Source organism: Hyperolius riggenbachi, chromosome 3 (assembly GCF_040937935.1).
Source record: "Hyperolius riggenbachi isolate aHypRig1 chromosome 3, aHypRig1.pri, whole genome shotgun sequence".
Lineage (NCBI taxonomy): Eukaryota > Metazoa > Chordata > Amphibia > Anura > Hyperoliidae > Hyperolius > Hyperolius riggenbachi.
Genome location: NC_090648.1, coordinates 376,202,343 through 376,229,144, shown reverse-complemented (window position 1 = coordinate 376,229,144; position 26,802 = coordinate 376,202,343). Strand labels below are relative to the sequence as shown.

The window sequence follows — 26,802 nt, the reverse complement described above, 5'->3', positions numbered from 1 at the left end:
TTTGGAAACTTGTAATTTGTAAACAGACAATATTACTTGTGCACAAAAGCAAACCTGATAACTGAGTAATAAAAAGTAGGAAAATGCATTTTTAGTGAATGTTATGTCAGAGCTTTAGACCACTTAAGGACTAGAGACCGCTGGTACAGTAACGGTGGAATCCCATCACCCCCGCACGTTGGGAACATGTGATCTGTCTCTATGACGGCAGATTTCCCTTCAGCCGGTCAGGAGCCACTTTCGATGACACCTGATCCTGTCTTTCAATGTAAGCCAGTGGGAGCCGCTTAGATTGAAAGAGAGCCAGGAGACAATGAAATCAGCTCCTGGCCCACTCACATCATAGAGACAGGCAGAGCAAGTGAGCTGCGGCAAGAGACGTAGGGATTCAGTCACGAGATCGGCTGGAGCTACGGAAACAGTGGATCACGCAGCGGCGGATAGTTGCATAGCCAGGTGACCACCAAAACAGATTTCAGTTAGCTTGGTACTTAACCTGCTGAGCGGTCTGGACGAGCTCAGCTCGTCCAACACCGCCAGAGGCTGCCGCTCAGGCCCTGCTGGGCCGATTTTCGTGAAATAAAAAGCAGCACACGCAGCCGGCACTTTGCCAGCCGCGTGTGCTGCCTGATCGCCGCCGCTCTGCGGCGATTCGCCGCGAGCAGCGGCGAAAGAGGGTCCCCCCAGCCGCCTGAGCCCAGCGTAGCCGGAACAAAAAGTTCCGGCCAGCGCTGAGGGCTGGATCGGAGGCGGCTGACGTCAGGACGTCGGCTGACGTCGATGACGTCACTCCGCTCGTCGCTATGGCGACGATGTAAGCAAAACAAGGAAGGCCGCTCATTGCGGCCTTCCTTGTTTGTTCTGGGCGCCGGAGGCGATCGGAAGAACGCCTCCGGAGCGCCCTCTAGTGGGCTTTCATGCAGCCAACTTTCAGTTGGCTGCATGAAATAGTTTTTTTTTTATTTAAAAAAAACCCTCCCGCAGCCACCCTGGCGATTTAATCAGAACGCCAGGGTGGTTAAGTAGTTAAGCAATACCAGTGCTGGGCAGTGATGATCACTGGGTGAAATCCAATTAGATTTTATTCGAATTTCATCTAGGGAATTAAATCACCTGTGTGGGTGGGAGAGGGGGTTAATTTTACCCATCAGACATCGTCTTTGATCCCTCCCACGCTGGGTTCCAAGCGCAACACGTGACTACAAACACTCCTTCCGGGTTGGAGGAGGAACTAAATGTTTGTAATCACATGACCGCGGCTTGGAATGCATCGTGGGAGGCTCAGAGGGTCGGATCAAAGAAGACGTCTGATGGGTAAGATTAACCCCCCCCCCCCCCCCCCACGCGGACAGTTGAAATAGTTAGCGGGATGAAATCCGAATAAACTTATTCGGATTTCATCTGAATACCGTTTTTTGAGCATCCCTCGTGCTGGGCTATACTCTTAGCCATAGAAACACCTGATCACCTGCAAACTTGTTTAGGGTCTGACACTGTCAGATCTGAATCTCACCAGAAATCAATATTCATTTCATTTACTTTTAAATAAATTTTACTATTTTTTTTATTTTTTTTTGCCCATTCCCGTATCTCCCTCCCCCCAGCCAGCCAGCCAATCACACGATTAGCTGTCATAGGCTTCAGCCTATGAGAGCCGATTGCTCTCCTGTGGGCCAGGGGGACAGCTGCGTCACACGGCTACCTCCAGTACAGCGCTGCTGCAGATCGCAGCGCTGTACAAAGTAATTAGATGGCGAAACCGCCGTCTACCAGTCTCCCAACTGGCAATTGCTGCTCGGAGACTGAAGGTGGGGTGGAGCTCTGCCCCCCCCAAGCAGGAGATGCGCATGCAGCCTGCGCGTGATCTCCTGCTAACCCTACAGAAGACCGTTCACGCCAATCGGCGTGAAGCGGTGCTTGTGCTACCGCACTGCTCACGCCAATTGGCATGGAGCAGCCGGCAAGTAGTTAAATGAAAATAAATATAGCAACCTCCATCTTATTCTCACTTCAGTTGTCCTTTAAATTTCTTTTGATCAGAACCTGAATCTTTGTACATGTGCACTGTGGCAGAAAGTGTTGCCTCACCCTTGTCACAGCTTCTGGCCACTGCTCACTACATAGCGTTTCAGGTCTTGTATACCCTTGTGCAGAAGTTTTCAGAACAAGGTTCTGAAATGTTTCCACCTTCACAAGTCAACACTATTCCACAATTCCAGGGCTGATCTTTAACAAAAGTGGAGCCTCACTTTTACACGTGATTCCAATTCCGATGCGATTTTAAAAATTCCTGTAGGCTGCATTTTTTTTATTCTTGTCAGCAGCCAGTGAAAATTAGAATTGCATTGTGATTTGCAGTGTAAATGAAGCCCCAAATGGTTTGTAATGCAGTTTATCAGCAATGTATTTTTTTATGTATATGTGCATATAAAATAGTATTTCCTAAAATAATTAGTGAGGCAGTTGATTGATGCTGTTCTCCTTACTGCAGACTTCTTGTTGCAAACTTTTTTTTTAAATAAAATGTATATGCACTAAAAAATATAAAACACATTGCTACAAAAGCATTAAGAAAAGATATTGGAGCTGGAAATGTAAGAGAATGAATGTGATTTATATATTTCATTACTATTTGTTTAGGTGTAAAATGTCCAGTTTTAGAATGTTGATTCTGATTTGGAAAAGCAGTTTCCTGTTACCTACAACTGCCTCGTCACCCTGGGGAGTGGCAGATACTGCAGGACTTTCTCTGTCTCCCGGACCCCTCCAGGGGGTGCCATATGGGTTGCATAGATGATCAGTCTCTGCTTTGCAGTTATAAGTGTAACATGGGTGGAGTCTAGAAATGATGGGAAGGCCTGTGATCTGTCCGGGAGGCTTGGAGCTGGGTCTGAATCATCGCAGCGAGATAGCGAGAGATAGGAGGAGCAGCATAAGTGAAGACGTCAGCATGGATCCTCTTCCACAGTCCTGAGCGTTTTCCTACAAAGGGATTGAGATAAGATTAATGAGCAGTATTGGGTGGGGGGGAGGTGTTGGAGGGGGGGCTATAAACAATAACTCTGATCCTAGGTAGCATCTCCAGGCAGCTATCAGTTATTTGCCAATTATGCCCATCCATTAGAAAAAGGTATGATTGGGTACAGTGACCGTAGAAAAATGCGTAAATAACCACAGAATGCAAGAAGTCACCAGCGTAAGATAGTTCTCTTACGCTGGTGACTGCTGCACACTGAGCTGGATTCCTGTACCTTTGTTCTGCTGTAAGTACCTGTTAGCAGAATATCTTAATCAGCATGACCCTTGGATAGTCACTGCTGTGTTTTGTATTAGCAAAAATGGGCTCAGATTGTCAGTCTGTTGCACTGAATGTTAATATTCTACATAATGAAAGCGGTTCCACAGTAAAGCAGCTGACCTTTCACTGGTCCTGGAGTTACTCCAGCTCACAAGCCTTTTAGCAAAGTTGTACAATGTGACCAACCCCCGCCCCTGAAAGCCTTGATTTAGGGCATAGCCTCAGCGGCCCCAAGGTAATTTCATACTCCTTAGCCCTTCTGGCATTTTCTCATTGTGGGCTGCCCTCCCACCAGCATTTACTTGCTATGATTGACTTTGGCTTTGGACCATATTCACCTCTGGGTGGAAAGCATGGCAGGATTGAGGCCGCCGTCTTAATTTCTGGGATCTCATTCGCTCACACTTCACAGAAGCGTTATGTGCGGCCTAGTTAAGGTCAAACAGACATGATGTTAGTGTTTTAAAGTGTATGAAGATGAGGGTGGATATTTAGAAAAATGTCCCCCAAACTATCCTCTCAATAAATCAGCTGCGATCCAGGTAGTTATTTATATTTTTTAGACCTGTAACTTCACAGCATCCAAAATGGGACCCAAACTTCAGACAGCTGCAGCCATTCAGTTTTCTGTTATCTTTTCGATAGTTGAAATATCTGCATTGATTGTCCAGCTCCAGCACAGAATGGGATAAGGTAACATGCATCATCTAATCAGCAGAAAGCGTTGGCTTCTTGGGGTCTCTTTCCACAGGGATGTGTGGCCTTTTCAGATTCGGACGTGGCTTCCATTCTGCTATGTAGCTGCAGCCCGAATCAATAATATTCGGCTGCATAAATCTGCACCATGCCGTCTAGATTCGCACTGAAGCACAATCTAGATGGCAAGCCATGCTATAGATAGGCAGCATTTCCTCCTGCACCTCACACATCTTTAGCTAGTGGAAATGGGCCCTAAGGCAGGGAGGTTACACACAAAACAAAAAAATGTCTGGTGCTGCTGCGTTTCAAACGGCATCTGTGATTCTGCATAGTGTTAAAAAAAAAACAAATTACAAAGTGCAATACTTTTCTGCAAAACAGATGCGTTTCCTACTGAAATCACTGGCTACTGTAGCAAAAAACAAAAGAAAAACCCGGCAGCATGTGCTACAACGCTCACAAAATGCACAATTGTGTGGCAAAATGCTTCCGTAAAAGTCTGTGCAAAAACAAGTGTGATCCCTCCCTTACAGTGTTCTGCACTTCAAATTGGGCCCTGATAAATAATGCAGTGTACTTACATTATTGGTTTGTACCCCCATTTTAACCACTTGACTACAGTGCTAAACCTCCCTAAAGACCAGGCCAGTTTTTGCTTAATAGGCTACTGCAGCTTTAAGGCCAAGCTGCAGGGCCGCACAACTTGGCACACAAGTGACCCCCCCCCCCCCTTTTCTCCCCACCAACAGAGCTCTCTGTTGGTGTGGCCTGATCACCCCCCAGATGTTTTGCTGTTTTTTTAATAAATATCTGTATATTTTTTTAAATTTGTGTATATATTTTTTTACTTTCCCTGCTCCCTCCCCCCACCAGCTAATCAGCTGTCATAGGCTACAGCCGCAGCCTGCGCATGATCTCCTGCAGTCGCCGGCACCAGGACTTGACGCCAATTGGCTTTAGGTGGTCCTGGGGCTGCCGCCGTGGCCACGCCCATTGGTGTGGGGCGGTCGTTACATAGTTATTTGGGTTGAAAAAAGACATACGTCTATCGAGTTCAACCAAAGAACAAGTACAACAAAAAGCCTGCTCCCTCATATATCCCTGTTGATCCAGAGGAAGGCGAAAAACCCTTACAAGGCATGGTCCAATTAGCCCCAAAAGGGAAAAAAATCCTTCCCGACTCCAGATGGCAATCAGATAAAATTCCTGGATCTACACCACTGGGCATTACCTAGTAATTGTAGCCATGGATGTCTAGGTAGTTAAAGACACTGGCACGTTCGTTACCTGTATCTAGGAACAGGCATTCTGGGTGTGTTACTGGAGCACTCCCATGCAGAGTGCCTCTATTTGAGGTTGTAGCCATTAAATGCAATACATATATGGGTATTTACCTTGTGACGATTTTTAATTTATACTTGTAACCGTGGATACACAGTCTTGTGAATGTATGTGGGTGAGATAGCTACCCCTCACTGGGGTCACACCAGTGAGGGGGGGGGGGGGGGGAATCGGCAAAGACCCTCACCAGCACATGTGACACAGATCACTTTACAGACAATACACGGTTATTAACTGTAATATAATACAGCAAATCCTCATTTGTATTAGGTCAACACAGAAGCGTGTACCTCTAGCTTATGAGAGAAAGGTGTATTTACACCTGATTTGTATGCACTGGTCCAAGCCCTATGGGTAAAGTGTAATTAGTTGATATTACCAGTACTGTTTTCGGTAGTGAAATATCTTCTACCATCCTCCTAGTTTTCTTGTATCTAATACTACAGCATCTTTTCTCATCATACGGGTTATGTGACAAGAGAGGGTGTCCTAATCATAGAGATGAGGATGTATGGAGAATGTGGAGCCCAGAGAGGTGAGTCAGTAAATCTCCATTACTGTGACGGCTGAAACCCACTAGAAGCCTTTTCTAAGTGTTAGTGATTTGAAAAAGCTCTTGCTAATGTACTATAGTATAGAGGATTTTTATAAAATCACATCCCTCTAGTGGGATCACACCCATAGCTTTACACTAGCCAGAGCTTTTCAAATCACAAAGTGCTCAGAAAAGCCCTCAGAGTGGGTTCTAGGCCTGAGTCTGATCAGGCTGCGGGGAGCGGTGACACAAAAAGGATATATTTGACTTCTTTGGCTTGTAAGGAGACTGCAGGGAAAACACTGCAGTCACAGAGGGAGTCGCTGACCAGGAGTAGCAAATTACTGTGCAGCACCTGTTGCATGACGAACATCCTGTGGAGAGAAGAAGATCATAAGGGGCTTATGAGGGCTCATCATATTTTGGCCATACTCCTATAATAGATGAATTACCATTTCTGCTTAATAGAATATTATCCAACACGTTGGTCACGAGGGACCAAAAAGCCCTATGGTACACCAAAAGGAGTGGAAGTATCAACCATTTAAGTAAAATGCAGTACTTTGCTGATTATGATATAATCAATAAAGACACTCACCTGGACAAGACTGATTATATCATAATAAAATTATATCAATTGCATGTGTATAGTAGTCCAGGTGAGTGTCTTTGCTGATCACCCACCCCTTCAAACAATTATTATGATATAATTAATAAAGTACTGCATTTTACTTGAGTGGTTGATATTTCCACTCCTTTTGGTGTACTATAGGGATTTTTCGTCCCTCGTTAACAACGGGTTACATAGTATATATCCCTGTACATAACATTTTGGCATTTGTTGAATTTCATATATACTATTATCAAAAGAAAAAGCAGTACAAACTGGACATAAATTAACCTTCCCGAGATATAGTAATAACAATCAAATCATTATAATAACCGAAAATACATCAAAATCATTAACATGCAAGTTACTTCTAAAGGCTGTAATACCAACATTGACCAAAAGATGGCAATAACTGCTTAGGACAAAACTATATAAAGAAAACCTGTTACAAGGGTACTCTGTAACATTATGGAGAAGTTGTGTCATGTGTACAATTAGTTCTTCTCCTAATTCATCACTAATGGTGAGTGAATATGCAAATCAGTCTGAAACATGTCTGCCAGTTGAACTAAATGAGTCTAAAATGTATGAGCTATAGTTATACACAGAGAACTGCTGGTCTCTAGCACGTCTGGCTTTCCAGGGCCATAAAGGAATGATCTGTATAATCACTCAAGGCCTGAGCCCACTAACACAGTTGTGTTCACTTTTCAGCATCTGTAACATGAATGTGTAACTGAAAAGCGACACAAATGAATTAGTGGGCTCAAGCCCTTACTGTGCTGAAGTGATGCATTATGGGTGTTACCTCTTGCACACGTGAAGGGGAATACTTGCTAATTTTACTAGGATCACACTGGATGGGAAACCATAGCTCCCAACTGTCTCTCTGTCCCTCTTTCTTCCTCACTTGTCCCTCTATCAGGACTGATGTACAGATCTATTTAAATGTATGTATTTTTCTATTGAAAAAATGTGTTTTATTGACTATAAACTTTATTCCCATCCTGAACATATGAAAATAAGAATTATATCAATGTAAATATGAACAAAAATGAATCAGGATAGAAAGGAATTATAAAACATGATTTTCTTAGGAAGTCTTTGTGGTATGTGTGACTGGGGGTGTGATTAAAGGCATGACATGGGTGGGGCTTAAGTGTCCCTCTTTCTTATCTCAAAAAGTTGGGAGGTATGGGGAAACTGGACCATTTCCAGAAGACCACATGTGGAATTCTCAGCAGAGGTGGTTGTTATTGGCCTCGGCAGCTAGATTTTCATACAGAGTTTTATGAAGGGAAAGAAAGACTTTAGAGCTGCTTAAAGGAATACTGTAGGGGGTCGGGGGAAAATGAGTTGAACTTACCCGGGGTTTCTAATGGTCCCCCGCAGACATCTTGTGCCCGCGCAGCCACTCACCGATGCTCCAGCCCCGCCTCCAGTTCACTTCTGGAATTTCAGACTTTAAAGTCTGAAAACCACTGCGCCTGCATTGCCGTGTCCTCGCACCCGCTGATGTCACCAGGAGCGTACTGCGCAGGCCTAGTATGGTCTGTGTCTGCGCAGTACGCTCCTGGTGACGTCAGCGGATGACCTCTGTAGAAGCGCAGGCACGCGAAACAGCTGTAAGGCTCTACACCCCACGCACCCACCGCATCCACAGTCACTAATGGTATGTGTCATGATTTTTATATGCAATTAAGCCTTGCTTTATGTTATGGACTTATGAATAAAAGAGGATTGACAGCAGTGCCGGCGCTCTCTCCTTTCCTTTTCATTTATATTGGAATTCCACGTGAAACACCAATACAAAGTGGTGTACATGTGAGAAGTGGAACGAAAATCATACATAATTCCAAACATTTTTTTACAATAACTGCAAAGTGGGGTGTGCGTAATTATTCAGAACCACCTTTTGCTGCAATTACAGCTGCCAGTCTTTTAGGGTATGTCTCTACTAGCTTTGCACATCTAGAGACTGAAATCCTTGCCCATTCTTTGCAAAACGGCTCCAGCTCAGTCAGATTAGATGGACAGCTTTTGTGAACAGCAGTTTTCAGATCTTGCCACAGATTCTCAATTGGATTTAGATCTGGACTTTGACTGGGCCATTCTAACACATGGATATGTTTTGTTTTAAACCATTCAATTGTTGCCCTGGCTTTATGTTTAGACTTGAGACTGGGGCGGAGGTTCACCTTCCAGCAGGACAATTCCTGCTGGAAGGTGAACCTCCGCCCCAGTCTCAAGTCTTTTGCAGACTCCAAGAGGTTTTCTTCCAAGATTGCCCTGTATTTGGCTCCATGCATCTTCCCATCTACTCTGACCAGCTTCCCTGTCCCTGCTGAAGAGAAGAACCCCCTGAGCATAATGCTGCCACCACCATATTTGACAGTGGAGATGGTGCATTTTGAGTGATGTGCAGTGTTAGTTTTCCACCACACATAGCATTTTGCACTTTGGCCAAAAAGTTCCATTTTGGTCTCATCTGACCAGAGCACCTTCTTCCACATGGTTGCTGTGTCCCCCACATGGTTTGTGGCAAACTGCAAACGGGACTTCTTATGCTTTCTGTTAACAATGGCTTTCTTCTTGCCACTCTTCCATAAAGACCAACTTTGTGCAGTGCATGACTAATAGTTGTCCTATGGACAGATTCCCCCACCTGAGCTGTAGATCTCTGCAGCTTGTCCAGAGTCACCATGGGCCTCTTGACTGCATTTCTGATCAGCACTCTCCTTGTTCGGCCTGTGAGTTTAGGTGGATGGCCTTGTCTTGGTAGGTTTACAGTTCTGCCATACTCCTTCCATTTCTGAATGATCGCTTGAATAGTGCTCCGTGGGATGTTCAAGGCTTTGGAAATCTTTTTGTATCCTAAGCCTGCTTTAAATTCCTCAATAACTTTATCCCTGACCTGTTTGGTGTGTTCTTTGGACTTCGTGGTGTTGTTACGCCCAAGATTCTCTTAGACAACCTCTGAGGCCGTCACAGAGCAGCTGTATTTGTACTGACATTAGATTACACACAGGTGCACTCTATTTAGTCATTAGCACTCATCAGGCAATGTCTATGGGCAACTGACTGCACTCAGACCAGGCAATGTCTATGGGCAACTGACTGCACTCAGACCAAAGAGGGCTGAATAATTACGCACGCCCCACTTTGTAGTTATTGATTTGTAGAAAATGTTTGGAATCATGTATGATTTTCGGTCCACTTCTCACGTGTACACCACGTTATATTGGTCTTTCATATGGAATTCCAATAACATTGATTCATGCTTGTGGCAGTAATGTGACAAAATGTGGAAAACTTCAAGGGGGCCAAATACTTTTGCAAACCAATGTACGTCCATCGAGTTCAACCAGAAAATAAGGTACAACACCAGCCTGCACCCTCACAAATCTCTGTTGATTTATTTTTATTAAAGTATATAGTGCTGACACATTATGCAGCGCTGTACAGAGTATTTTGTCTTGTCACTAACTGTCCTTCGGAGGGGCTCACAGTCTAATCCCTACCATAGTCATATGTCTATGTATGTATCGTGTAGTGTATGTATCATAATCTAGGGCCAATTTAGGGGGAAGCCAGTTAACTTATCTGTATGTTTTTGGGATGAGGGAGGAAACCGGAGTACCCGGAGGATACCCATGCAGACACAGGGGGAACATACAAACTCCTTGCAGATGTTGACCTGGCTGGGGAATCGAACCGGGGACCTAGCACTGCAAGACGAGAACGCTAGCCACTACGCCACCGTGCTGCCCTGCTGTTGATCCAGAGTAGGTAAAAAAAAAACCTTACTATGCATGGTCAAATTGCCCCCAATGGGAAAAAAAATCCTTCCCGACTCCAAATGGCAATCAGATAAAATCCCTGGATCAACACCACTGGGCATTACCTAGTAATTATAGCCATGGATGTCTTTCAAAGCAAGGAAAGCATCTAAGCCCCCTTAAACGCATATATAGAATTTGTCATAATGTGGTAATACATGACAAATTTTAATTACTCTTACTTTAAAGAACCCTTTTCTAAATACATTTACTAAAGGTAATTAAATCTCCTTTAGGGCATTATTTCTCCAGACTAAATAAGCCCAGTTTATCTAATCATTCCTGGTAAGGGAGATCATCCATCCCTCTAATCAATTTTGTTGCTCGTCTCTGCACCTGCTCTAAAATTACAATATCCTTCCTGTAATGCGGTGCCCAGAACTGAAATCCATCTTTCAGATCCGGCCTTACTAGAGTTAGGGGCAGTATTACGCTAGAATTCGAGTTTTTACTTCCCTTTTAACTATCTGGGGACCAATGGGCGTGACCACGGCGGCAGCCCCAGGACCGCCTAACGCCAATTGGTGTCAGGTCCTGGAGCTGGCTTGTGCAGGAGATCGTGCGCGATCGCCGCTCGGGAGACTGTTAGACAGCAAAACCGCCGTCTTTTCATTTAGTACAGGACTGTGATCTGCAGCAGCGCTGCACTGGGGACAGCCGTGTGACATGGCTGTCCCCTCCATTGGCTCCAGAGTGATCAGCTGAAGCCTATGACAGCCAATCACAGTGATTGGCTGGCGGTGGAAAGGAGGGAGGGAGGGAGGGACTACAGCATAAATAAGTAAAAAATACACATTTGTATTGTTAAAATGTTGCAAAAAATATTTACAAAAAGATAAACAAACATTGGGGATGCGATCAGACCCCACCAACAGAAAGGTGTGTTGGTGGGGAGAAAGGGGGGGGGGGGGGATCACTTGTGTGCTGACATGTACGGCACTGCAACGAGCCCTTAAAGCTGCAGTGGCCAACTTAGTGAAAATCTTTAGGGGGGTTTAACACTGCGGTCCTCAAGTGGTTAATGCATCTCAAAAATGCATTTGCTTTAGCTGCACCGGCTTGGCATTGAAAACGATAATTTCACTTTTTGATGAGTTCTAAGTCCTTCTCCATGTTTGTTGTCCCCATCTGTATCCCGTTTATTTTGTATGTTGCTAGACCATTGGTACAACCAAAATGCATGCCTTTACATTTTTCAACATTGAATTTCATCTGCCATTTATGTGCCCATATTGCTATCCTATCCAGACCCTTTTGCAATATGTCACTATCTTCATGAGCAAAAATAGCAACATTACTTCCTACTTCATCTACTAGGTCATTAATAACTAAATTGAAGAGTACTGGGCCCAGTACTGAGCCCTGTGGGACCCCACTGCTAACAGTCAGTTATTCAGTTCTGCACCAGTACACATGCAGCAGAAAATATTCTGGCACCAGGTATTAATGCATCCCCAGCAATATAATCTTTCCTGGTTAGGGTACCCCTATGCAAGACTCACTTTTGACAGTGGCCACACTCGATTAGTCCGTTTGCCTCCTGGATGGAAGTTTCATGAACAAAGGCCGGGTACTCCGTGTCACATGGCTGCAGCATGTCCAGCTTCTTGTGTTTGTGGGCTAGGCAGAAAGTGAGACAGGTAAGTGACAGCACACAAAATGCTAGCATTATTGCCGTTACAATGCATTTATTTGTCTTGTTCATTGTTCTCGGTAAAGCTCTACAGAACATATCAAAATCACATCACTAACTAGCCTCAGTTTGGCTAACAATCTGATGTCCCCAAACACAGCTTAGGGCAAGTTTGTGAGTGAAGCCAGCTAACCTACCAGCATGTTTTTGGGTAGTGGAGGGAAACCTGACTGCCCAGATATGACCATCTGAGGACCACCTCCTCCTGCACATCTGCCCCATAGCAGCTCTTAACACAAGTCTGATTTCAAGCATTCAGCTTGTGTACTGAGCTACTGTATAGTGCAGTAGCTCAATACAAAGGCAGACCTGTAGGAATTTCTCAGGATGGCTAACTACCGGTAGTTATTTCAGGAATACACAAGTGACTAATAGCTGCCCTCTCATACTTACAATGATGGAAGAAGGATTTTGCTGGAAGTCACATAACAGGTCATAGGATGGATGAGGCATCAGTGAAGTCACAGAGATGGAGGAATGATGAAAGAGATGAGGAGAGATGTGACATCATGAATGACGAGAAATAAGGGGAGCAATACATCAGCGGGCCAAACCCAGGATAATTTGGGGACTGAGGAAGATCCCCCTCCCCCCCCCAATATATGCACACACACACATAGCCACACACATACTACACACTCTCTCTACATTTAAAGCAAAACAACTGTAATATTGCATGAAGAGATAAACGTGTTTATACAAATTAGGGTTTTATTGGAATTCCTTTTTTTTGGGTCTGATTTTAAGTGTTAAAAGACTTTCTGGTCTCCATTCTTGCTCTATATATTTAATCTGTAAATGTGAATAATGGTCAATCTCTCCTCGCTCCTTCCCTGGATCAGAAGTGCTTCAAGCCGCACAGAAGTTTCATGATTTCTCATCGCTATTAGCCTTTACAACGGAAGAAAAAAAGGGAAACAGGAAAGTTCTAAGTAGGATTTAGTACTATATACACACGTTTATCTTATCATGCACCTCAGATTTGTAACTAATACTGTTAAGGATACCCAATATCCAAATATTGATGGAACAGGAGAAAACATTGCAGGATTAGGATTGGGAATGGCAAAAACAACACAAAGTTTTACTTTGGTCAGTTGGAGAATGGCAGCCTCGATGATCTGTCATCTTTTACTGGAGGATCACTGACTGAAACTAACTTTATGGAGTGGATAATTCTCAACTGGATCTGAGACCTGTGAGACTGTTATATATATGGCTCATATTTTACTGGCTGGGATCTGAAAGTCAAACCCGTCAGGGAACAAAGCCTATTCGGTGTTCAACGACGGCAGCTCTGTTTGTAGATTGTCTGACCACAGTGCTGCAAGCAGTCAGGTAAAAGACATTTTCCCGGTGGACTACTGCAGGTATCATAGGGTACTAGATTATTATGTATCCAATAGTCCACATGATCAGCAATCAACACTGCATAGATGCGAAAAAGGCACAAGGTAGTTTGGGTGCACCAAATGATGGCGCTTCCGCCACTAACTGTTCCCCTGCCTCATTTTTTATATATTCCCCTATTCCTAAATTACCCCTGGCCTTTCTTTCTGTAATTCGGGCTCTGGCTATTGCACTTGCACAAATTACACACTTAATCTGTATCTTAATTCAGGCTCCAGCTATTGCTGTCACCCAAATTACACAGCAGGCACCGCTATAGCAATAATTCACATCAGGCCTATGTTGGCACCCAAAACCACCAAGCCACCCGGTCCCTGAATTTACTGTTTCAAACAGCATTACCTTCTGCTGTGTTCTCAGAGGACCAGAAGGGACACAAGCTGAACTCCAGGACCAACCTACAAGACAAAGGAAGAAATTGAAAGGAGGGGGGGGGGGGGGGTGCGATGTGTTATTTTTATTATCCGGGAACCTGAAGTTAGAGGGATAAGAAGGTATCTTTATTCTCTAATAAACAGTGCCAATTGCTTGCTTGACTTGTATGCTGATGCTCTGCCTCTAATACTTTAACCATTTCAGCCCGCAGGTTGTTTTTACCTTATGAACGAGAGGAATTTTCACATTTCAGCACTTCTCCCTTTCATTTCAATGAAATGATCTATACTTTGTTTTTTTCTGCCATCATTTAGGCTTTCTTTTGGGTCATACATTATGCTAAGAATTATTTTATTCTAAATTAATTTTAATGAAAATAATAAGAAAAATGGAAAAAGTTCATTATCCGTTTTCGGCCATTATAGTTATAAAATAAAATGTTCTACTGTGGATAAAAGCAACACATTTTATTTGTCCATTTGTCCCGGTTATTGCAACATTTAAATTATATCCCTAGTACAATGTATGGTGACAATATTTTATTTGGAAATAAAGGTGTATTTTTTTCAGTAAGTAATGCATCCATCACCATTTACATGCCCATAATGTAATACTAGTAGTAATATACCCTCTTGACATACATATTACAAATGTCACTCTCCTATGTATGTAGGTGTAATTTTACTATTTGTCCACAAGATGTCCTCGCACATTATTTTCTATTTGGGTACATAAGAACATGAATAGGAAGTAATGCTTTAGTTCCAAAGTGATGTAGGCATTTCATTGATGCTGGCGATTACAGAGACCTGAGGGTAAATGAATGAATTGGAATAAAGTTCCCATTCATTAATCTAACGATCGGCAGCGGAAACGAGCAAGTGGGAGGCAGCGTGGCTGCATGATCTAATAATGATCACCGTTTTTGAACAACAGTGTTCATTTTTGTCCGACAAGCACAGATTGGCTCCGGGGACTTTTCTTCCCTGCCACCAATCCCCCTTTGCCGGGACCATCGCAATTGCGGCCTTCTGCCTGCGGAACTGTGAGGCTCACGTCCCAGCGGCAGAAATGGTTATTGCCCCTTTCACACTTACCGCATCAATCTACATTACAGTCAGCTCCCCGGACACTCTCCAGTCCCAATGGCCATTAGTCTCAACGAGACTATTCACACTACCCACTGTGCGACGCAATTGGGGTTAAAGCAACTAAATGGACACTAGGCCGCCACAAACTGCAGTACGGTGCCGCATGATCCATGCCCACTACAAGGATTATGCAACAATGCAAGTCTATTGCCATGCAGTGTGCATAAACAATCACTTTAACGGGCTACATGCATGCGCAGAGCGACGGTAAACCAGGTGACCACCTTCTGTCCAGTAGGGAGTATGCCACTGAACAGGGGGTGGTGCTACACATTTTACCCTGTTGTCGCACTCTCACATTACCCTGTGGCAAAGGGGATATGGTGCGGTCAGATCCTCCTGCCCCAGGCAGAGGGCCACAGCACAATCACACCGTATCAAGTCTGAAAGTTGCCTAAAAGCAAACCTGAAGTAAGGAAATTTGCTTCAGGTTAGATACTTAAAGAGAAACTCCGACCAAGAATTGAACTTTATCCCAATCAGTAGCTGATGACCCCTTATGCATGAGAAATCTATTTCTTTTCACAAACAGACCATCAGGGGGCGCCGTATGACTGATATTGTGGTGAAACTCCTCCCACAAGAAACTCTTGAGTACGTACTCCTGGCAGTTTCCTGTCTGGGAACCTTGCTGCATTGTGGGAAATAGCTGTTTCCAACTGCCAAAAAAGCATGCAGCAGCTACATCACCTGCCAACAGTAAAAATGTCACCATGTGATAAATGTCAGAATTAGGGATGGGACGAATCCACAATTTCTACGAATCCGAATCTAAAAAGGTTCTCGAATATCTCGAACCTTTCGAATCCCGAATCTAACGAATCCTGCGTTCCATGGAATGGTTGCCCACAGTATAGGTAGGCAGGCTAGGTGCTCACATTATAGGTAGCTAGGTAAAGGTGCCTTCAGTATAGCTAGCTAGGCATAGGTGCCTTCAGTATAGCTAGCTAGGCATAGGTGCCTTCAGTATAGCTAGCTAGGTATAGGTGCCTTCAGTATAGCTAGCTAGGTATAGGTGCCTTCAGTATAGCTAGCTAGGTATAGGTGCCTTCAGTATAGCTAGCTAGGTATAGGTGCCTTCAGTATAGCTAGCTAGGCATAGGTGCCTTCAGTATAGCTAGCTAGGCATAGGTGCCTTCAGTATAGCTAGCTAGGTATAGGGGCCTTCAGTATAGCTAGGTATAGGGGCATTCAGTATAGCTAGGTATAGGGGCATTCAGTATAGCTAGTTAGGTATAGGGACCCTCAGTATAGCTAGTTAGGTATAGGGGCCCTCAGTATAGCTAGTTAGGTAAAAGGGCATTCAGTATAGCTAGGTATAAGGGGATTCAGTATAGATAGTTTGGTATAGGGGCATTCAGTATAGCTAGTTAGGTATAGGGGCCCTCAGTATAGCTAATTAGGTAAAAGGGCATTCAGTATAGCTAGGTATAAGGGGATTCAGTATAGATAGTTTGGTATAGGGGACCTCAGCATAGCTAGCTAGGTATAGGGGCCTTCAGTATAGCTAGGTATAGGGGCATTCAGTATAGCTAGTTAGGTATAGGGGCATTCAGTGTAGCTAGTTAGGTATAGGGACCCTCAGTATAGCTAGTTAGGTATAGGGACCCTCAGTATAGCTAGTTAGGTATAGGGGCATTTAGTGTAGCTAGTTAGGTATAGGGACCCTCAGTATAGCTAGTTCGGTATAGGGGCATTCAGTGTAGCTAGTTAGGTATAGGGACCCTCGGTATAGCTAGTTAGGTATAGGGGCATTCAGTATAGCTAGTTTGGTATAGGGGCCCTCAGTATAGCTAGGTATAGGGGCATTCAGTATAGCTAGTTAGGTATAGGGACCCTCAGTATAGCTAGTTAGGTATAGGGAGATTTAGTGTAGCTAGTTAGGTATAGGGACCCTCAGTATAGCTAGGTATAGGGGCATTCAGTATAGCTAGTTAGGTATAGGGACCCTCAGTATAGCTAGTTAGGTATAGGGGCATTCAGTATAGCTAGTTAGGTATAGGGGCATTCAGTATAGCTAGTTAGGTATAGGGACCCTCAGTATAGCTAGTTAGGTATAGGGACCCTCAGTGTAGCTAGTTAGGTATAGGGGCATTCAGTGTAGCTAGTTAGGTATAGGCGCATTCAGTGTAGCTAGTTAGGTATAGGCGCATTCAGTGTAGCTAGTTAGGTATAGGCGCATTCAGTGTAGCTAGTTAGGTATAGGCGCCTTGAGTATAGCTAGCTAGGGTACCCCTCCCTCTGTGCGTCTCCTCTGCTCACCCCCTACAAAGAAAAAAAAAGCATCGGCTCACCTAACAAGGGGATCCAGCGCCGAATCCCGCTGCATCCCCCGCTCGTCCTCTTCCGATCCCCCGCTCGTCCTCTTCCGACCCCCCCGCGCCTCCTCTGCTCGCCCCTTGCATAGATGTGAGCATTGGCTCACCTAACACCTGCCCTGGATTCCCTACCTGCCGCCAGCGCAGAGCCGCAGACCACTTGTTTCCTCCTCTGTTCCCTCTAGTAACCGCCCGGCGCTTCAGTGATGACGCGATGCAAAAGCGGATCACTAGGGGGAACAGAGGACGAAGCAAGAGGTCTGCGGCTCTGCGCTGGCGGGCAGGTGTTAGGTGAGCCAATGCTCACATCTATACAAGCGGCAAGCGGAGGAGGCGCGGGGGGGGGGGGTCGGAATAGGACGAGCGGGGGATCGGCGGTGGTGCGGGGATGCAGCGGGATTCGGCGGATTCGTTTAGGGGGAAATTGCGTCGGGATTCGAATCCACGAATCTCGAATATTTCTCAATATTCGAGGGATTCGTGGATTCGCCGTCCCACCCCTAGTCAGAATGTAAATCTGGGATTTAAAAGATTTTACAATGGGCAAACACTGACTAAATCATTTATACATAATTATTGTAAAAATGAAGCACTTTTTTATTACATTATTTTCACTAGAGGGAAGTCTCTGGATCGCATAGATCCAGACATCTCTCCGTGCCCTTGTTCCACCGCTGTTCCCCGTTCTGCACCTTCAGGACTCTTCAGCAAGCTTGTATTTGCATCCCTGAGTACTTCCAAAGACGGGCACATCCATACTGCGCAAGCACGAGCCAGGACTCCCCCATACGCAGTATGGATCTTATTGTCTTTAGGGGGTACTTCTGAAGCACGCTCAGGGAGTCCTGAAGAGTTACTTGACCGAGCTGGTGAAATAACAAGCACTGGGAGTCGGAGACAGCAGTGGACGAGGGCAAGCAGCAAGGACCAAGGAAACTGTATGGGATCAGGAGCCTTCCCTCTTCTAAGGTATCTTTTTTTTTAATTTGCTTCAGGATTACTTTGAGTCACTGGCCCGGAATGATCATGTAGTTGAGATACTTTGATACTGGTCTGATTCCACTGGCTGCATGCTTGTTCCAGATGTATGACCCAAAAAAAACTAAAGCCAAAAGCTCAGAAAACTGGCACTGTTTATATAGGAATGAAGATGGTAAACTATGTATTCCTCATACTTCAGGTTCCCTTTAAAAAACAAAAAAAAATTATGATATCATGAATTGTATGTGTAGTATGGATAATTAATAGAACATTAATAACAAAGAAAATATTCTCATATTTTTATCTTAAGTTACATAGTTTTTTTTTAGGTTTTTTTTTTTTTTATAACATTGCATCATTCTCTAATATTTGCAGTTTACACACTACTCAGCATTCTACATGATTTTACAGAGCAGGCCAGTGAACTTTTGACCTGTGCTCTGGAGAGAAAAAGAAAATACAGTGCTAGATACTTGAGATAATAAGCTTCAGAAGACAGAGCTCTCTGTGACTTTGAAAGTCGTGGAGCTCAATGGCTCTCTTGTATAGATAACAACTTGAGTTTCTTAACTCTTCCTGTACTGGAAACAATATTAGACTTATATCTGCTCCTAATGTTTTATTTATTAGCTATACTACACATACAAATCATTATATCATAATTTTTATTTCTTCAGTGTCTCTTTAAATACGGTTTATACTGTACATCAATGAAAACACTGTTTAATGTCTTTTTTCAACCCAACTATGCAGGGCTGTGGAGTCGGTACAAAAATCTTCCGACTCCAACTCCGACTCCTCAGTTTCTGAAACCACGACTCCGACTCCAACTCCCACTCTGGGTACCCAAAATTGCTCAGACTCCGACTCCTTAGTCTAATACTTAACAGGGCTGTGGATTTTGCACAAAAATCATGCAACTCCGACTCCGACTCCTCAGTTTCTGAAACCACGACTCCGACTCCGGGTGCCCAAAATTGCCCCGACTCCTCGACTCCGACTCCAACTCCGACTCCACAGCCCTGCAACTATGTACCTGCTGCAGTTTTAAACAACATACAGATTCATGTTGCCTCAACTGATCTTTAGTAATCATTTTGGGTGATAGTTTAGGTACAACTGCTGCACAGACACACTAATGGGCTCTATGCTGAACAGCCTGTTTTTTTCTATAGAGAGCAGAGGGGGAAGGGGAGACCAGCAGGAGGCATTCTGGTATAAGAACCACCAAGAAAAGGCAGCAGAATAAGATCCACCGTGGCAGACTGCTGAAAAAAAAGAGGCCAACAACATCAGGAGATTCCAGTACTCAACCTACATTTTAGCTTTTTTCATAAATATTTGTTTGTATTAAGGGGTGGCTCTACACATCTCTATATGGATATCTGGGTATTGGAATACAAGGCTCTGTAACAAATGTGTAATTCCTGCTGGGCAGGAAGTACGTCACTGGGATTCTCATTGGTCGGCACTCTTACTGTGGCACCCATAAACTTCCATTATCCCAAGCACCACGTGTTAAGCGCGCTGCTTATGGTAACACGCCGCTGTCCTTGTGTCGGCTCGGATACTTCCAGTACTCTGCAACGGACGCAATAAGTGTTAAAGTCTCCATAGACTTTAATTGCTTTTGAGGCCTCTTGCGGTGAAATAGGGTAACGCAACGCAGGTAGCACAATGCAGTGTAAAAGGGCTCTGAATCAGGGCTGTTTTTAGACACACAGATGCTTACGGTGACAACTGCAGAAGGTAGCACCCTGTGCTTTATGGAACTCTTATGTACAGCTGATAGTTACAGTAAGAAAGGGGTGCAGCATAATTTTAACACCTAATTGGGCACTAGCAATAATTGAAAAGGACCTTTACCCCCTCCCCATGAAACTGTGTAGGTGAAAGTTGGATGAATCCAATGTCCCCCTACAGCAAACTCACATTAGCCATGGTCAACTTTGTTTGGCCACTCTACAGAGATACGTACTTGCATGCCTGGGATCGACGTATACGCAGCATGCATCTCTGTACAGCGGCCAAACCGAGTCAGCTGTGGTTAACGTGAATAACATTGTAATGCTTTTAAAAAATGGTTTCACATTCCTCATAACAATTCTATAAAGGAATTCTTAGGGGGTTCAGAGAGTTTGGGTCAGGGAAGTATATCTGGCCTGCTAATAATTTGTGTATCCTTTATAGACTTGTGAGAAACAACATAATTTCTGTTTATAACCTATCAAATCTTCTTATGCATAAGAATAGGAGAGGCAACACATGCCTTGTTTTGGGCACCAAAATGACCAGAAATGTCCTCGTCTGAACGTATTGTCTATTAGCCTTTGCAGCATCCTCAGACAATGACTTGGTTTAGGGAAGTATGAAAGCTTAAACTACCGCTGATCTCCCCACCCAACCTCCATTGGGACCCAAACGCTGCAACTATAACACAGCCCAACAGTAGCATGCCCCTCCCTGATAGAATAAAATAATAGCCCAGCAAAGGCTGGATAATGCACTTGTTAAGGGCTCTGCCTCTGATGCAGGAGATCAGGGTATGAATTTTGGCTCTTCCTGTTCAGTAAGCCAGCACCTATTCAATGAGGAGACCTTGGGCAAGACTCTAACACTGCTACTGCCTACTAAGCACACCCTTGTGGCTGCAGCTCTGGCACTTTGAGTCTGCTTGGAGAAAAGCACAATATAAATGTTCTATGTCTTATCAGTGAAAGTCACCCCTTCACTGGGGCCTTGTTGAAGGGGCAGAGACACTTACAGGACGAGGTTGCTGAGGAGCCATTGGGCAGCGGATATCAATGCAAAGAGAGGCTGGAAGACAAAAGCAAGAGATGAATGCTAAGGAGCAGCAATAAGCAATATTTAGTAATGAGCAAAAAAAATATATTTGCTAATTAATCCCAACCAGGATGCAGAAGATGGGAGGGACTAGCAAATCAAAGCTTCAAGCACCCATTTAACCAGAAGCCATGTTCATTATTCAGAATTTTCCTAGTTCCCCGGCAGAGGAACGGAAAGGCTCTATAGTCTATACTATTGTAGAGCCTTCCCTTAATTTCTCACTTCAGGTTTTGTTTTAACCACTTGAGGACCACAGTGGTAAACCCCTCTAAAGACCAGGCATATTTTCTCTAAAATGGCCACTGCAGCTTTAAGGCCCAGCTGCAGGGCCGCACAACACAGCACACGAGTGATTGCCCCCCCCCCCCCTTTCCCCCCACCAACAGAGCTCTCTGTTGGTGGGGTCTGATCACTCCCAAGTTGTTTATTTTTTTTTAAATAAATACTTATTTATTTTTTTACTGTTTTTTTGTATTTATTTATTTTTCAATCCCCCCCCCCCCCCCCAATCACGGCGATCGGCTGCTGATCGTGTTACACGGCTGTCCCCAGTACAGCGCTGCTGATAGCGGTCTCGCTGTCTAACAGTCTCCCGAGCGCCAATAGCCGCTCGGAGACTGAAGGTGGGGCGGAGCTCCGCCCCCCCGAGCAGGAGATGCGCGCGCAGCCGGCGCGCGATCTCCTGCAAAATGCAGCCCCAGGACACCAATCGGCGTTAGGCGGTCCTGGGGCTGCCGCCGCAGCCACGCCCATGGGCGTGGAGCGGTCTCCAGGTAGTTAAAGGACATCTGAATTGAGAAGGATATGGAGGTTGATATATTTATTTCTTTTTAAACAATGCACATTGCCTGACTGTCTAGCTGATCCTCTGCCTCTAATATTTTTATCAATAGACCCTGAACAAGCATGCAGATGAGATGTCTCTGACTGGGTTAGCCGCATGCTTGTTTCAGGCGTGTGATCCAGACACTGCTGCAGCCAAAGACATCAGCAGGATGCCAGGCAAATTGGTTACAATGAAATAAATATAGCATAGTGTCCTTTATCTAGCAGCGAGACACTTAGGGCTGGGGCACACCGAGCGGCTTTTTGAGCGTTTCTGCAGCCGCTTGCAGCTGCGGATACGCTTGGGCAATGTATCTCAATGGGGTGGTTCACACCAGAGCGGGAGGCGTTTTGCTGAAACGCATACTCCCGGGGTGAGGCATTTTTTGGATTGCGGAGGCGTTTCTGCCTCCAATGTAAAGTCTAGGAAAAACGCAAACCGCTCTGAAAAACAGCAGTTCAGAGCGGTTTTGCAGGCGTTTTTGTTACAGAAGCTGTTCAGTAACAGCTTTACTGTAACAATATATGAAATCTACTACACCAAAGACGCTACCCAAGACCGCAAAATGCTAGGTGAAACGCTACAGAAAAAGAAGAAAAAGCGTTTCAAAATCTGCTAGCATTTTGCGGATCTGCTAGCGTGTTTTGGTGTGCACCAGGCCTTAGATAGGCTACCTGTAATTGAGGTCAGTGGAGATTTGCATGTTAGGAGAATTATTTGCAGGGTTTATACAGTATTATGAGTCTTGCAGGGCTACAAACTAGAAGTGGGCTGACAATTATCAGAGCATACATATTTATTTTTCTGACTATTTGAAGACAACGGTTTACCCTTGATCTGCTATTTTTAATGACAATATAATGCCTGATTGTTAATGAAAATATAATGCCTGATTGTAGCCAATGTCACACTGGTGCAATAGAAGAAATGGATGGGTCGGCACCACCAAGTAGTATATATAGCTCTTTTATTAGGTCACATAACAGCAGTGACAGACGCTGTTTCGAGCTAACCAGCCCTTTATCAAACTGCTTGTGAGCAGTTTGATAAAGGGCTGGTTAGCCCGAAACAGCGTCTGTCACTGCTGTTATGTGACCTAATAAAAGAGCTATATATACTACTTGGCGGTGCCGACCCATCCATTTCTTCTATTGCATTTGTCCCAAGAGGCACTGCTTTTGCTAAGGTGCTCCTCACTTCACTTACTTTGACACTGGTGCAATAAACAGTTTGTAGAAAATGGGCACATGGGCACAGGTGCCACTGTAGTGCAATTGAATCCAAATGCACTTACATATTTTCAGCAACAATCACGTCATTACATCCATTCAAGGAATAGCCAGCACATGGAGACAGAGGTTGTGTGGGTCTGACAATTTTTTTGGGCTTCAAAGACCGGTAGGGGTCTCCATAGCGGGGAGCAAGTTCTATACATGGATCTGGGCAGCCACGAGTCCTTGGTCTACTGACAACCAATGCTGTGTGTAATATGTGTACGTATCTCCCATCCCCAATGTAAAATTTTGTAGTTAATGGTTCATAGCATCAGCTGTAACCCACCATTGTCTTGTATTGTTAACTATTGTATTGTTTGTTTTTTTGCATTGTTATACCTTGTATTATGTTGTACAGAGCTCCAGAAGATGCTGGCGCTATATAAATCAATAATAATAATTACGTCTTGTGCGCGTATGTAATGATGTGTGCATGGGTTATGCGGAGATGATAGCTATTTGCTTGCCTGATGTGTGTATGCACAGTGGTGATGTGCACGCGTCAGTCCTGGCAGAATGGTGGAGCCCAGTTGGCCCATTTTGGTTTATGGGAGGGACTTGGATTTCAAATAACCCCACCTAAGTTCTAGAGACAAGCTATATCCTGGCATCAGTTCAAAACAATTGTCAGACCCACAACCTCCTTCTCCATATGCTGGTAATTATAGATGTTATGATGGCATTACTGCTGAAGATATGTAAATGCATTTGGGTTAAATTAACCACTGGATGAAAGCAACCATTTTTCTATTCAGATTTTTTTACTGTGTGGTGGCACAGTGGACTGAAGGAATGCTAGGCACTTTAGTTTCCTTTTATTTGTGTCCTGAGTGAAGGGGGAAGCTTTTTTTATGTAATTTATCCACATATTAGTACAACAAAACTGCTACTTTCCCCTTCCCAAACAGATAGAGTACTTCAAGTCCCAGGATTCCCTGCCAGCCACAGCATTTGGTTATCCATGTTTTCCTGAACCATTTCCCTTGCAGTTTGACATATGAGTGGTCATCTTTTGAAGAAGTAACCCACAGTGATCTTACGTTGAGCAGAGTACGGCCTCCACTGTGGTGGTGATACTGATGTTTACACATGGCCTGGTAATCGTACAGAGTCACCCTAAAACAGAAGAACCAGACATGGAATTAGTAGTGATGATCAGTTATCTTCTAGGGAAAATCAATGAGAAAACTGATCAGTTGATTGATTTGCAAGTCCCTGATTTAGTTATATAATCAGGTCTTACTCCTGCTTCACGCATAAGCTAAAACAGGAGGGTGCCGTGCCACATGATCACATTATTGCTGATTTTTACTGAACATTTAGGAAAATGTCAATTCATCAAGGCTGTTACCCCATGGCAAGCTAAAATTACAGACCAGTGAGGTAAATTACCGACTTGTGTGGGAAGACAGGTAAGTAAAATGTAAATTCATAAAGATTAAAACATGCAGTAAAGCCCAGTAACAAAGTTGGGTAATTACCGGAAGCTCTTTTGTGTCAAAAAACAAGTTCCGCATGCCTTAAGAGTGTGATTTCCCATGATAGCCCATGACTGACAGGAGCAGAAAGCCAACAGTTACAGCTTCTGTCCCCTGCAACATGTTCTCTCCCTCTGATATGCTGCAACATGTTCACGGAAGGGTCAAACATCTCAACCCCCCAGGCAGCAGAGGTGAGAGCGGCACAAAGGAGACCTCCCCTGCAGCCCTTCAGACGTTTAAACGTTTAGGTTACTGTTTGAAGATGCAGAGGAGCTAGTGGGGAAATCTTCTAAGCACTGCATGTTTGATGTTTCTTGGAAGTTCATCTGAACTGTGGCTATTAAATAAAATTTTAATAAAGGAGAAATAGACCGATTCAGAGGGAGTAAAACAAACGTTACTTTAACATGTACATCTAAAGGGATTATGGGGATCAATTTTACTATTCACTGTACACTGAGGCAGACCGGGCACTGTCACCATATATGCTTTATTTCCTCTGTGGCCATACAATTGAAATATCTTCGTGTTTTGTGATATAACACATATGCCATACATAGAAAAGAAACAATCAAACCTTATGGAGTCTGGTGCTGGAGTGCTGGGGGTGATGGTGACCAGGGTAGAAAAGACGGCACAACAGCCGTTTCACGCCTGACTGGCGCTTGCTCACGTGTGTGTCCTGTACAATGGTACTTGGGCCTTGTACAGGACACACACGTGAGCAAGCGCCAGTCAGGCGTGAAACGGCTGTTGTGCCGTCCTTTCTACCCTGGTCACCATCACCCCCAGCACTCCAGCACCAGACTCCATAAGGTTTGATCGTTTCTTTTCTATGTATGGCATATGTGTTGTATTACAAAACGCGAAGATATTTCAATTGTATGGCCACAGAGGAAATAAAGCATATATGGTGACAGTTCCCGGTCTGCCTCAGTGTACAGTTACTTTACCTAGTGTTTTTCTCTCTTATGTTTCCGGCTGCACGTCACCTGGCTTTTTCACTAAGGCTGCCATACAGGTGCAATATTGGTGCTTAAGCACGTTATCTTTACAGGTGCGATACGTTTTACCCCTTCCCCCAGCAGATGCACCTGAGTGCCGAGTGTAAAGCATTTCTACAGTGTACTTATCAATTTTACTATTGTAATGCAGTCAGTGGGAGAACGGCATGTAACTGCACAGGTCTTTTTCTGTAAATTACCGGACTTCTATCACACCTGTAAAAATCTTTATCAATTACTAAAAAAGTCAGCCACAACTGGTATTCTGGGATAATGTGAGAACCTCTGCCCCATACAGCCATAGCTGGTATTCTTGGGATAGTGTGGTAGCCACTGCCCCATACAGCCACAACTAGTATTCTGGGATAGTGTGAGAACCCCTGCCCTATACAGCTATAGCTGATATTCCAGGGACAGTGTGAGAACCCCTGCCCCATACAACCATAACTGGTATTCTTGGGATAGTGTGAGAACCACTGCTCCATACAGCAACACATGGTATTCTGGGATAATGTGAGAACCACTGCCCCATACAGCTATAACTGGTATTCCTGGGATAGTGTGAGAACCCCTGCCCCATACAGCCATAACTGGTATTCTTGGGATAGTGTGAGAACCACTGCTCCATACAGCAACACATGGTATTCTGGGATAATGTGAGAACCACTGCCCCATACAGCTATAACTGGTATTCCTGGGATAGTGTGAGAACCCCTGCCCCATACAGCCATAACTGGTATTCTTGGGATAGTGTGAGAACCACTGCTCCATACAGCAACACATGGTATTCTGGGATAATGTGAGAACCACTGCCCCATACAGCTATAACTGGTATTCCAGGGATAGTGTGAGAACCCCTGCCCCATACAGCCATAACTGGTATTCTTGGGATAGTGTGGTAGCCACTGCCCCATACAGCCACAACTAGTATTCTGGGATAGTGTGAGAACCCCTGCCCTATACAGCTATAGCTGATATTCCAGGGACAGTGTGAGAACCCCTGCCCCATACAGCCACAACTGGTATTCTTGGGATAGTGTGAGAACCACTGCTCCATACAGCAACACATGGTATTCTGGGATAATGTGAGAACCACTGCCCCATACAGCTATAACGGGTA

At 44.4% G+C, this 26,802-nt stretch overlaps 1 protein-coding gene across 10 annotated transcripts in view; it reads right to left on the bottom strand.

The window, feature by feature from the left end:
• Positions 1-1,331: 1,331 nt before the first annotated feature.
• Positions 1,332-26,802, bottom strand: part of CACNA2D4 (calcium voltage-gated channel auxiliary subunit alpha2delta 4) — a 394,977-nt gene continuing 369,506 nt past the window's right edge. For 8 of the 10 annotated variants that reach the window (XM_068277214.1, XM_068277215.1, XM_068277219.1 and 5 more), the window contains 8 exons: positions 24,238-24,313; positions 21,015-21,067; positions 13,768-13,823; positions 12,409-12,429; positions 11,825-11,942; positions 6,130-6,247; positions 3,637-3,714; positions 1,332-2,982 (listed from right to left, as the gene is read on the bottom strand). In XM_068277214.1, coding sequence (XP_068133315.1) covers positions 2,896-2,982; positions 3,637-3,714; positions 6,130-6,247; positions 11,825-11,942; positions 12,409-12,429; positions 13,768-13,823; positions 21,015-21,067; positions 24,238-24,313 — 607 coding nt within the window. In that variant the 3' untranslated portion in view covers positions 1,332-2,895. Of the gene's footprint in view, positions 2,983-3,636; positions 3,715-6,129; positions 6,248-11,824; positions 11,943-12,408; positions 12,430-13,767; positions 13,824-21,014; positions 21,068-24,237; positions 24,314-26,802 lie in introns of those variants that run through there. The other 2 variants (XM_068277216.1, XM_068277222.1) reach the window with 2 other exon arrangements.